The following is a 13,940-nucleotide window of genomic DNA, read 5'->3' as shown; positions in this document are numbered from 1 at the left end:
CACACTCAGGTGTGTGACAATGTGGGACTTCATTTTACCCTCAACACTAGACTTCACAAAATGCCTTTTGCTCAGTGAGAAGCTGAGAAAATGTATGAATGCAAAAATATTCACAATGCCGGTATTCCATCAGAGATTAGGCCTCACAAGTCTGTAAATAAAGTGCAGACACTCTGAAAATTGAATATCTATGATTTGATCTTATTTGTAAAACTGCAGTAAGAAGGTAATTATAGAGTGATTTCACCCTTCTTTAAAATGCATGCCTGTTTTAAAAAGGTGTAATGTGAAGTGCAAACATCACCACTCCATGCAGTGAAGGGCTTTCTGTCTTTTAAGGAAATTGCAAGGCTCCCCAGTGCTCAGCTATGCCAAACCTGAATCACCGTGAGGGGTATTCTTAGGCTGATGAGTAACTGCCTAATCCAACTATTCTGGTTTAAACATCACTACTGAGTCCATAAGGATCGAAAAACTTCCCATTTCTCAGCTTCTTTCACTTCAAGAAAAGATTAATTATTGTCAACAAAAAAATAATTATACAGTCATGTCCCTATCATTTTGTTTTTTCTAATCTGGTCAATGATGCAGCATTGAATTTCTAAGTGTAATTTGACTGATTTTAATTAATGCAATATTACATACTAACATTCATGTTGCACTCAATCTATTTGCAGTGATCCAGCAAAACTGAGTTCAAAACAATAGACTTAGCCTAATGACCTGAAAGATTGTTTTTTTAAACTATTTTTGTGCATGATTGACTAGCTGGGTACAGTCCTGAAGTAATGTCACTGCTTCAAAATATGTGGACATGTGAGTGCAGGCTCTGAATTTGCATTATTCCAGGTTTTTTTTTTGTTTTTTTTTTTACTGTTTAATACCTCTGAACATGACATAAAAAATTAATAAATCGTTCCTTCAAATTAGCATTTTATGTGAACAAATTGGTACTTTGTTGCCACAAATTTGAGTTTTAGAAGCATTTTGAGCACACAAATTAGTATCTTGTGCACATAAGTTTACACTTTTTTGCACAAATTTGTATTTTAATAGCATTTTGTGATCACATGCTAGTATTTCCTGTGCACAAATTAGTATCTTGTGCAACAAAAATTGTATCTTGTGTGCACAAGTTAGCATTTTGTGCGCACAAAATTCTAATAAATGTAAATTTGTGTCCACAAAATTGTGCAAACAAAATACTAACGTGTGCACTCAAGACACTAACATGCGTGCACAAAATGCTAACATGTGTGCACAAGTTACTAACATGCGGGCATTAAAATTCTACCTTGTGCGTTTAGGATATCAACATATGCACACAGCGTGCTAACTTGTGTGTGCAAACACTAACTTCTGCACACAAAATACTAACTTGTGCGTACAAATGCTAACTTGTGTGCAGAAAACACTAACTTGTGGGTATAAAATGCTGATTTCTGTGCACAAAATACTAACTTGTGCACTTAAGATACTAACTTGTGTTTACAAAATGCTAACTTGTTTGCACAAAATTCTAAAATGTTCTCGTAAAATGCTAACCTTTGCTCTCAAGATACTTATGCACACAAAATACTAAAATGTGCGCTCAAGATACTAACTTGTACATATAACATGCTAACTTGTATGCACTAAATACTAACATGTGCACATAAAATGCTAACTTGTGCGCTCAGGATAATAACTTGAGCTTACAACATCCTAAATTATGTTCACAAAATGCTAACATGACTCCATAAAATGCTAACTTGCGCGCTCAAGATATTAGCTTGTACACACAAAACACCAACTTGTTTGGTCAAGATAGGCTACTAACTTGTGAGTAAAAAATGCAAACTTTCTAACTACTAACGTGCACATCAAATACTAACTTTTGCATACAAAATGCTAGCCTCTGTGCACAAAATTCTAAACATGTTCACATAAAATGCTAACTTGTGCACTCTGGATACTAACTTGCGCTCACAACATCCTAATTTATGTGCACAAAATGCTAACATGTTCCCATAAAATGCTAACGTGCGCGTTCAAGATACCATCTTATACACACAAAATATTAACTTGTGTGGTCAAGATAGGCTGCTAACTTGTGGGTAAGAAAAATGCTAGCTTACCAACTACTAACATGCACATAAAAATTCTAACTTGTGCATACAAAATGCTAACCTCTGTGCACAAAGCGGTATTTTTTGTGCAAAAAATACTAATCTGCTTAGTTAATAATTGTTGTTCAGATACACCTTTCCAATCAGAAAAATAATTTTGACAATTTACCTCTAATACCTCTAAAAGAACTTGACACAAAGGAAGATACAGGCTTTCTAGCATAACATGTCATTGCATCCTCAAGAGATTTTACTGTTTATAGCAACAGTGAGCTGATGATTCAGGTTGAACTTTTTTGCTGTTGTGCACACCACTGACTCAGCAGCAGAGAATCACTGACTTAGTATCTTTGTCATAACAATGCTTTTATTAGCAACTGTAAACTAGGAAATGCAGAAATGCTTAGATTTACTTTTCTTTAGGGACTTGGGATGGTCTATTAAAATATTAATAACACTAAGTCAGGAGTGTTTCTTGATTTAGGATTGTTATGTTCAGCCTCTAATAAAGTTTAATGCAGAAATGCTTATGAACAGGTTAAGGAATTTACTCACCATGTGGACCAAATCATTTGATGCTGCATTATGTTTCTTTGTTAGGCAAGATCTGCTACTGTCAATGCTGCATGGTTACATGTATTCATTACTGAAAGCTGTTTATTGAAGCAGTTTAAGTAAATTATTCCCATAAGATGCAGCAAATGCATTTGATAAATGAAATAAAATTAAGTGTTGCCTTAACATTGATAACAACCTAAAATGCAGTGTTTCAATAGACCATTTAGAAGTGCTATCCAAACACCAAGTAAATATTTGCATGGTCTAAATAGGAAACACTTCCCAAAAAATAAAACTGTTCAACCAAGTCTGAGATTAAATAAAAAATGTATTTAAAATGCAATTCAGCCCCATGTCTTACGCACTAAAAGTGTTTTTTTTTTATACTCGCATTAGTAAACAGTAAAAAGACAAATATGAACCCAGGAAGTTAAATATCATGACCTTTTAGGCTAATCAATTTCTCATTCTTGTGTATAGATGCATTCACTTGCACATTTATTTATGCTCTGATGAAAGCCACAAGGCTAAAATATTTGCATTTTTTTCTCCAACCAGAATTAATCAGCCAGCCTTGTCAGGAAATTTTGTGTGCTCCCATGTTTTTTAAATATTCAACATAAGAAATATCGAGTTGCTTGGTGTTCATTCTAGCCATTATTTTATCCTTCAGGTCAGTTGCTGCCTTGCTCGGTGTAATGGTATTTATTGGGGCAGAGTTCCCAATTTCTGGTAGGGAGTTCAATACATCCTTCTCTCTGACCTGGTGTTCTGGCTCTCCCATTGTGTTGTATTTGTTTCTTCAATCTTAAGTTGAGAAAGCAGTTGGTGTGTGTGGATGTTGGGACATTGAGCTACTAGTTGCTTGGCAGTTAGCCTTGATTTTGAGTTTCAAAGCATCCATCCACACCATATTATCTGTCACCTTTATGAGTAGGATTACTCAAGAATAAGCATTCATACTGAACGTTTTTCTCAAATCTAGTCCCTTTCTGTCTTGTTCCAGTAGCCCACTGTCCATCAGGGTGCGATGGTTCCTCAGCACCTGACGCAGACATTGTTTGACCGGGCAACGTCTGAGCTGGTAATCTAACGATATATCCATAACAGAAAATGATAGTTATGAATATCCAATTGTCCTTCTTTATCAGATAATCCTACTCATTTCAACAGACTGTTTGATAATAGGTCTTAAACACAGTAGGGAAGGAAAGATTCGCAGGAGGTGGGACAGTTTCATGGGTTAAAATGTATGAAGTCACATGTTGTCCACCAGGTGGTGTGCAGGTGGAGACTGTAAAAAAAATGTTTGACCCTTTAAAACCGGAGCTCCAGTGTTTATGCTCTTTGATTTACTGTATTTGTTATTATTATTTTTTTAATTGTTAACACGATCAACACAACAGTAGATTCTGAAGGAGGAAAGCAGAGCGAGCCAACGCAGAATGACGTTGATTGTGTTAACAGTTAAAAAGTTACAGTATGTTAAAGAATTTGTGTCACCGATGACGCCTTAGGTGTTAACGGGTTATTGGCTTCAAAACTGTGCGACTGGGTAGCTCCGATATTGCTCAGTATTTTGTTGCACTGCTAGTGCTAGCTTGAGGTTGCGAGAGGCTGTAAGGGAGCACGGAAGAGTGTAAGCAAAGTGATGATAGGATAGGCTACTGGTGGATTCTTATTTCTGCAACAACAGTCCAGCCCACAATTAAGAGACGAATTTCTGATTAACTCCCGCCGCTCTGCAGAAACTATGTCCTACAAAACAACACAGGCTTTTTGGTTTTGACTTAAAGTGGCATAATCTTACTTAAAAGACCACTGGGAAAGATTTTACAAATAAAGTTGAAGGGAAAATTTAACACTCGTACTATTTCTATTTTTACCTTCTCGTTTTATTTCCTTCATCTACCACTTTTTATTGTCCCTTTCCCTCTTTTCTTAGCAAATTCCTCTTTTTTGCAACTTTTTTTTTACCTATATGAAATTACAGTTTTTTTTAAATGTCACTTGTACAATTATTTATCTGTAATAAGAATTTAAAATGTAATTTATGTGCTATGATTCTGCTACAGTCTTTCTGATTTTCGACGGTCACAAATGCATCGCGAGCGTCACGTGACCACGATCCCAGAAACCTCCTCACCAGGAAGTGACAACGTGAAGAGGTTTGGTTTTGTTTTGACGATGATGGAGGAAGAAGAATTTGAACTTACGGAAGATTTGGAGGCTATTTTGCATCTGACTCCTGAGGTGCAGCTAGCCATTGAGCAGGTACGGATTAGCCTCGGTTTTTATAGCGTAAACAGCCCATGCACGTTTAATTCTATTGCTAACGCTAACCGGCTAACCCTTCTATTTGCTTTTCTGTGTTTATGTCTAGACGTCCTAATCTGAACATTTTAGGTTTTTGTTACCCAGACTTCTTTTTTACGAAACTATTTCAATATTTTTTGATTAATTTATGAACTATGTAGAGTTTTAAGTTACGTTTATCGTATATATTCCTTCAGGTCTGATGATGCTCGGTAGGCAGGACAGAGACACGTCGCTTAGTTTATCTACATTTTCATCATCTTTAAACTTAACACCAGTTGATGCTTTTGTTTTAGGTTTTTCCCAGTCAGGACCCCCTGGACAGAACGGATTTCAATGCTGTGGAATACATCAACACGCTCTTTCCCACTGAACAGGTACGATAGATTTGAAATAATCATCTGTCAGTTCAGAAATCATTTGGCCATTCAAAAGATTACTACTGAGGGGAAAAATGTATTGGGTTTTTTTAAGTTTCGTAATGAGAAGGATCAACTTTTGGCAGCCATTTCAAAACTTCTGGGTTTAATTAGTCTTTTTGTAATGATTTGAAGTAAATAACTTATCACTAAACTGCTAAAAAGAAAAAATAACTCTCCATCATGATATTTAGTAACCGACACACACACCAAAATGTTCCTAGATGGTATTCAAAGTGAAGGAAGTTAAAATTCTGGATGTGATCATTGATGAGGACATTACTTGGAAATCCCAGATCAATAATTTGAAAGCAAAAATAGCCAACACAATTTAAAGTTCAGTCATCTCTGGATAACAATGCTCAGTATTTACTATAACTTCTTGTTTGTTCCATGTCAAAAGTACTTTATTGAAATTTGTGGGAATGCATTTGAAGCATGCTGAAGTCCAATTTTTAGTCAACAAAAAAATAAGATTGATCTTTGGCAGTAATTAAAGAGATCCATTCAATTCTGTGACTTAAAAACACAGAGATGTAAAGGTTTAATTGAATGTTCTAAGTATTATAAAATGAATGCTTAAACCACAGAAGAATTGTCTACCAGACAATAAAAAGATTTAAAAAAAAAAACAAGAAAAATTACTTATAATTCAATAGGATGTGAGATTGTCTTATGGCAAAAACTCAGAAGAAAAACAAAGATGTTTTTCAATTCAAGGAGTCAAGATGTGGAACAATCTAAAACAATCAGCTAAAGAAGCTAAATCATTTTTATTTTTAAACTTGTTAAAAAGGAAAGGTTTTCAAAAATCAAATCAACGTACCAAACTTTGAGAGAAGACACACACTTGCCAGTGACTGGGTTATTCTTCACAGCATACTTTTATGCAACTCCAAACATACCTATATTGCAGAAATGTATATAGATAAAAATATGTTTTACCCAAAGAATTAAGACTTTAAAAAAAGGCTAAAAAGCAATTTTTTTCTCTCAGTTCCCTTTCATTTCCTTTGTATAAGAATATGTCCAAAATCTTTTGTTTCTGTTATTTTTTGGAAATGAAAAGTAATGTAACAAAAAATGTAAAATACATAATTAAAAATTGAATTAGGAATGTAGTACAAATAATATTCTTCTAAATTTATAGCTTTATTAATAAAGATCTACTGTAGGGTCGTATGCGTCACTCAACTAAAAAAAAAAAAAGACATGTTAACACACATCGTTTTTTAAATTCATACCTGACAGAAATGATAAGTGTAACTTCTGCAGTCCAAGACGAGTTAGAGTTAAACTTCAATTTTTAAAAATTTTAACCGACTTGTGTTAATTAGTGGCTGTAGTGTTGTGATTTTATTGTGTACACTGAAATTAAATGACAAGATGACATGTAAAAACTTGTCTGGAGATTTGTTTTAAGATGTAGCAACATTTAAAGGAATACAAACAAAGAAAAGAACCCAAGAGGGAAATTTTCCTTAATTTAACAGAACACTTTAGCAATTAAACAAAATAAAAGGGCAATCATTTCATAACGAATGCCTTTCGTGGGAGTGTTTTTCATCTCCATAAGGGGTCACTGTAACCCAATGTTCTGTGTTTTTTATTCTATTAGATCCAATAGAATTAAAAATATGCTTCTGTATTGTTTTGGAAAACTAGAAACCCCCAAAATATATCAGAATGTTATACTCCTCTCTTTTTTTTCTTGTTTTTCTTAAACTGAAATTCAAACATGACTCTCAGAAAGCTTGATTAAAGATGCTCTTTTATGTTTCATCAATGTTTTTCTTCCCATCAGTCCCTGGCCAATATAGACGACGTGGTAAACAAAATCCGCCTAAAAATTCGGTGAGCTCCTCTTATGAAATTCACAGTTTTATGTTTTTTGGATTCTCACTTTCAGTTGACTTAATGAAAGCTTTTTTTTTCTCAAATTTAACAGTCGCCTCGACGACAACATCAGGACGGTGGTGAGGGGGCAGACCAATGTGGGTCAAGATGGTAGACAGGTGAGCACAACTAAATGATACTTTTTTTAAACACACATTAGCTTTTCATCAATGTGCAGTTTTTCTATCAGAATATGAAAACATTTGCTGTTTGTGCCTCAATAGTTTTGTGTTATTTGAACTAAACAGGTGGAAAAAGGGAAGGAACAGTTCAACAGCTTGATAAATATATGTCCTACATCCAGCAACGACAGATCGCCTTCAGATATTTTCTGTCTTCGTTCTGACATTAGCAGCACCTTCTTCTTATTATGCAGTTTATTGTAGCAGTGCTGAAAGGCTGGGATCTTTTCCTTAAATTAGAGCAGTGTTGTTGGTTGTAAGCGACTCACACAGGCCCGCTCCTTTCCTGCTCTTTCCTGTCTCCATTTAGCTTCCACAGAAAAGGACAAGATGACTCAGATCTGCTCCCTCAGCTCAAACTGCCTCTTTACTGAAGACTTGTCTGTGAAATGGACTCTTCCTCCATGTAAATTCCTGTAGGCCTGCTTTATTTTATGAGCGCCCATTACAAAGAAGCAGCTTCCTCACTTTAGTCCTGGACTCGGCTTGTTCAAGGACATGTACTTTCTGGCCAAAGCAAGAGTTTTCTGACCAGCTAAGATAATTAACATGTATTGTTCTCTGGCTCTTTGGCTTGGCGGGACCATCTTTCCCACTTGTTTCCACTGTCCACCATTTGTTTACTTAATCCCTTCCAGACCAATAACATGAAAACAGTCACACACTATCATTTTTTAAGGTTGTTTTCCAACCCCACAGAGCCGTTTCAGCATTTCCAGGGGGGGAAAAATCTCTTCTGCAGATGGAAAAGATGGAGAGGTGTTTATTTCAAGGAGACGATTGAAACAGACATCAACGGAGCAAAACTACGGGGATCAGCAGCTTAGTCATTTCTGCTGGTGGCTGAACTCAATTTGAGCCCCGCGTTGGTATTATTTATGGAGAGAGATGACATGAGTTAAAAAGAGAAAGTGGAGAAAGTCTGGAGAACAATTTCCCTTCATTTTTTTCCCCTTTTGGTAGAGCAGACACTAATATGCATGTAGCCCGAGAGTGTGGAAATATCTTGGTGATCTCACTAAGAGGAACAAAACAAGTGTTGATATATATATATATATTTTCTAAGTTTAATTCTTTGTCTATATTTGATTTTTTTTTCACCTCCTATTTAAGGGTGTATTCAGACTGGACACATTTGGTTCACTTAAAGTGAAGCGTTTGTTACTATAGATAATTTGGAACAAACATTGAGTCTAAATACACCTAAGTGGACTCTGGTCCGGGATCAGGAATCACTCTAGGACCCATTTTTCAAAGTTGTCTCGGTTTTGTTTCCAATCGGACTGATTTTCGGTTTGCCTGAGTTTCCACAGTCTGAATAGACTCCGTGCTTGGAGAGGAACAACTGCAAAAAGGTCACTGTAGCTGGGCATTATGGGATGTAAACAGAGTAGGGAGAAAGAAAAGCAATTTATGAGCCGCAAAGACGTTGATACAGACATTCAAAATTGTTCAGTGAAATATAAGTTTAAATAAGTTGAACTATCTCGACAAGGATTGCAAAGCTCAAGACTTCCATTATTCTTGTTCTCGTTGCTTTGCCCCGCCCACAAAATTCCTGACCATTGACTGAAGAGCTATTTAGTCATGTGGTTTGTTTACAAGCTTTGGTTCTTAACAGAAATGTCCCGTTGAAAGGCAGTCTGAATGCAGACCAAACTCAAGGTTCAGGACTCGATTCGGACCAAATTAAGCAGACTTTTCCAGTCTGAGTACACCAAAGTTTCCTGAGTTGTGGCTTTGGGAGCATCTTGGAATGCAATGAAGAAAACAAAATTCCAGTGTTCACCCTGTTATAAAAAGCCAAGCTTTTACATGTCATGACTCACAGGTTGTAGAAATGGGATAAAAAATTATTAGATGCATTGATTATAATCCATAAACAATCGGAATTTTAAACAATTGATAATTGAAAAAAATAATATAATTTAAAGTAAAAGTAAGACTCAAACTTTTTTTGAAGAGCGCACAAAAATGACTGACTTTGCGGATTGTGTCATACGACTAGCCCAATTACTGTGTCAACGGCCAATTGGCTTTAGATAAAAGTTAAATATGTAAGGAACACAACAAATTGGCAAAATCACATCGTATGGTTCTATCTGGAGGAGGATAGAAACTGTTTGGGTGCTACTGGTGGGAGTGTGGCTTTAACAAGTTCTGCTGCGACCACTCCCACGGCCAAAAACTGTACCGCCGTCCTTGGAAAAGGTTAAGCGAATAACAAAGTCAATCAAAGATTTTATAGAAAAGGACTTGAGTCCGTATTCTATGCCGGAGAATGAGGGCTTCCAAACACTCCTCCATATGTTAAGAGTCGAGATACATCATCGCGTGTTCACCAACACAGTCATCACAGCACTATATACTGAGAAGTCATGGCAGCAGTTGTGAAAGCCAACAGCATATCATAAACATGTGACACTCTGGCTTCAACCCCCACAGAATCAAACTTCACAATAACTGTTCATTTAATAACCAAAGACTAGCGGCTAGAATCTCATGTCCTCAAACTCAGATAATGACTGGAAGCCACAATGAAAGCTGCATTGATAATCGTTTCATAATTGAATCATTGGCTATTGAATAATCAAATCAAATAGTGATGTGCTTCAAGATTCTCACCCCTATAAGGTTTCTATATCTAGTGAGAATGTCTGCATAAGTCATTTCTAAAAGGGCAACAATTACTAGAATGTGTCTACATTCCATTAGTTTTTAAAATTTGGCCCACTGGTGACATCTCATCATATTGCTCTTTTATAGTGGTGCAGTTCTAAAAGTATTGAGTGTCAGCTTTGTGTCTTTAAAATCTTTACTTTTGTTAACATTGTAACGTACAGAGTGTTTCTCTGGGCAGTTCTCTTCTCCTCAAACCTGTTTACACAGAGGCTTAGAGGCCAGCGACGTTCCAGATGTTAATATAGCTGTTTAGTTGATTGAGTTTACTGTAGTTTTAAGCTTAAAAAGCTGAAGTACAATTTAATGTGCCCGCCACTTTAAAACTCTCCACTCACGTCTACCCTGCTTCTTGTGTAAACTGTTTAAAGCGGCCCTGGATTGTGCGTTTCTTAATTCATGTCAGAGATACAATGGTTCGTGTGAGTGCAGATAACATCTCTGGCGTGGAGGCAGCTGCTGGGCAGTGGTCGTCTGAGCTTTCCTTGAAGCTAAATACAGGAAATGAGCTCTCGACAGTGAGCCAGATTGACTCAGCTAAGACTGCATAACTGATGATTGCTCTTTGGAGGTTCTGGCTTCTTCTCATCTTTTGTTTTCTCAGCAATTTCTCCTGGGTTTGGGTTTATTTTTGTAATCAATTGAAAGCGTTTGTGCTATAAAGTGTGCACCAAACCCATGTTCCGTTCTGGAGTTTAAAGGCCTTTCTAAAAATATCAAATGTTTTAGTATCTCTCATGAAGGGAGCAGTAAAAGGTCCTGTCCTCAAGAACCACAACCTTTCCTGTTTTCCAGCTTTCCCAGGAATGGCTATCTAAATCAGGTGTGTTTAGTCAATCAGACATTGAAATCACTTTAATCAGCTAGTGTTGGATATTGTCAATAATTTCCAGAATCGATTCAGTTTGATTCACCAGAGTCTGGATCGATTTATTATTCTTTTGATCCTCTCGATTGGATTCAAATCAATTTTGAGTTGACACTGTTACACATTTGGTTAGAAATACATTAATAATCTATATATATGTTTGGAAGATTTTCGTATTAATCTGATACAGTTTACATACTGTAAATGTATTAGTGAAATTATAACAAGATTGTTTAAACCATACAGTGTTACATGGTTTCTTAAAGAGAGAAGCTCCAACAATTGTTCTGCCTCTCCTGGGAGGGGGTTTAATTTGCCCACTAGGTGGCAATCACGCTATAGCATTACACCTTATTCCAGAAGAAGAAGAAGAGCAAAAACAGTGCTGTAGACAACAAACGGTTACTTTGAATAAATGTTTCTTTAAAAGGGTTTAGAAAATTCATGCCTTTGAGTAAATAAAGATGTTCATTTAGTCAGCGATGTATGTTTAGGTCTACTTAGTGTTAGCATTAGCTGTCCTATGGGATATCTCATTACGTATACATTAGCATCAAGCTAACGGACTTCAGCATTATGCGTTAAATTGATCTTTACTTTTATGGTTGATTTTTGATGTATTAAGCTGAGATCAATTTAGATCGATTAATCAATTTTATCAACATAGCCTTAGAATCAGCTAATCTGAGCAGGGAGAACTGGGAAAAAGGCAGGGTTTTGACTCTTGAAGTCCAGGGTTTGCCAGCCCTGGTGGTCCTTAAAGTCCGACTTCAAAAATAAATCAACATGCAGCTTTTTTGAGTTTACCGCTTTAATTTATGTTTATAACAGCTGTGGTAAGTGTGTGTCTCTGACTTAGTTAGATTTCAAAATACTAACTGGTTGGGGGAAGGTCTCTTGATTGGCTGTTGGGCTGACCTGCCACGGGTAAAAAAATGTTCACTTTACTTTGCCCTGCCAACCATTTCAGTAAGTGTTGTATTTTCAAGAGTTAACTAATATTCTCACACCATTACAGATTTGTATTTTAAATTCTATGGTGGATACAACGATTATCAACCCAATGTATGGGTGCCTCTGGTTTGCAATGAACAGAAACAGCAATTCAATGTTTCTGGCTAAATGCAAATCATCTCCAGATTACTGAAAAGCCAAAAGGGGAAGTTAAAAATTAATTTCAATTAAAACAATTTCTTACCATTAGAAAATGCCTTTAAAACTCCTGAAGACGGCATATTTAGTCAATTTAATTTACAAAAACACTTCTTTAAGATTATCAGGACCATGTCTCAGCTTTACCAGGAAGTGGCATGTACTTGTATAGTTCTGTTCTACCTTCCTTGAAGACCCAAAGTGCTTTACAGTCACAGTCGCTTTCCCCCAGTGACATACTGGCGCCAACCTATAACCACCAGAGGCAATGTGGAGTTCAGTTTATTGCCCAAGGACACTTCAACACATGGGCGCGCAAGGCAGGAATCGAACGAGCAATCTTCCGATCAAGGGTCGACCGCCCTACCGCTGCACCACGGCCGCCCCCATCAATCACGCAGAGAAATTAACGCTTTTCTGTCAGAGCGCGTGTATGTTTCCGCGCATGCAACAGAGCAGTATGTGTGTTTCCTTAGAGGTGCCTGTGAAAGTGATAAATTCCAGGGACAGCTGGTGCCAGCTGTTAGCATTCCTGCTGTGCATGTGTGCCGCGGAGTTTCAGAGGAGCCAGAGTCGTATCTGCAGTGCCACAACAGCAACAGGCCAAGTGGAGCCAATTAGCCTGTCATTATGTGTCAGGGCAGTCTCTGTTTTTAGGACTATCAAAGAACAGCTGCCATGTCAGATAATGGAGAACTTGTAGAAGAGCTCTTTAGTCATCCCACAGTCTTAACTGTCTTTAATGCTTATGAGATCATAAAAGCTTCTAATGATATTCTTTAACCTTTATGATGGCGACCTTTTATGCTGAGCTTGGCCTCGTGGCTTGGACATTAAGTCAGTGTTAGATGAAATGTTAACCTGTCGTTTAGATAAGCAATTAGTGTGGTGTATTATACAGACATGCTGATAATGTGTTGTTGATATAAAAGTATCAATACCAATATTTATTTATTTTAACTTGTCCTGTCCACCACGGGGCGGCCGTGGTGCAGCGGTAGGGCGGTCAACTCCTGATCGGAAGCGAGCGGGTTCGACTCCCGCCATGCCCGCCCATGTGTCGAAGTGTCCTTGGGTATGACACCCAACTCCGAATTGCCTCTGGTGGGAGGTTGGCGCCAGTGTTCGGCAGCGGAGCCTCCACCAGTGTGTGAATGTGTGCGTGAATGGGTCTATATACGCCATTTACCATTTACCAGAAAGCCTCTTGTGTTGGGCAAGCCATTGACTGTATATAGGGTTGGGCACCGATTGGGTCTTATGCAGTTCTTTGGTTTTGGTTCCTAATCAGTGCCAATTTCTGTACTTTCGTTATAAAAATAATGCATACATTTCATTCCCAAGTCATCTATTGAAGTATGGGTAAGACCTCTGCGTCAAAAATTGATGTTTTGAGTGTCTTTTTTTGGCTTGCTGATTGTTCCTATTAAATCAGAGCTCCACAACCTCTGAGCCGCAAACGATGGCCCCCTCCCCTCTTTTGCACCCACCGCCTGCGCGCCACTCTTTGACGCACACCAGCTTGTTGAACATTGTGGCCTTCGAGCATGCTCACTCCAAATTAGAGAAAGTGGTTGCCAAATAAATGTAGACTTAGACCGACACGGACCAAGCATTGCTTAGTGAGAATGTCTGGTTCCAAAATGGCGACTGAATTGTCTTCATTTGTCATCTATAATAATAATGGATTGGATTTATCGGCGCTTTTCCAGACGCTCAAAGCGCTTACATTGTATATCCATTATTCATTCACACCTCATTC

At 37.3% G+C, this 13,940-nt stretch overlaps 1 protein-coding gene across 1 annotated transcript in view; it reads left to right on the top strand.

Moving 5' to 3' along the window:
• Window positions 1-4,750: 4,750 nt before the first annotated feature.
• The window catches only part of vps53 (VPS53 subunit of GARP complex), a 36,245-nt gene continuing 27,055 nt past the window's right edge, over window positions 4,751-13,940 (top strand). Inside the window, exons 1-4 of the mRNA XM_024277413.2 lie at window positions 4,751-4,940; window positions 5,279-5,359; window positions 7,206-7,255; window positions 7,350-7,416. Coding sequence (XP_024133181.2) covers window positions 4,767-4,940; window positions 5,279-5,359; window positions 7,206-7,255; window positions 7,350-7,416 — 372 coding nt within the window. The 5' untranslated portion in view covers window positions 4,751-4,766. The remainder of the gene's footprint in view (window positions 4,941-5,278; window positions 5,360-7,205; window positions 7,256-7,349; window positions 7,417-13,940) is intronic.

The sequence above is a fragment of the Oryzias melastigma genome, linkage group LG13 (genome assembly GCF_002922805.2).
Source record: "Oryzias melastigma strain HK-1 linkage group LG13, ASM292280v2, whole genome shotgun sequence".
Lineage (NCBI taxonomy): Eukaryota > Metazoa > Chordata > Actinopteri > Beloniformes > Adrianichthyidae > Oryzias > Oryzias melastigma.
The sequence above is the reverse complement of the archived record's forward strand: the minus strand, read 5'-3'. Positions and strand labels throughout refer to the sequence as shown.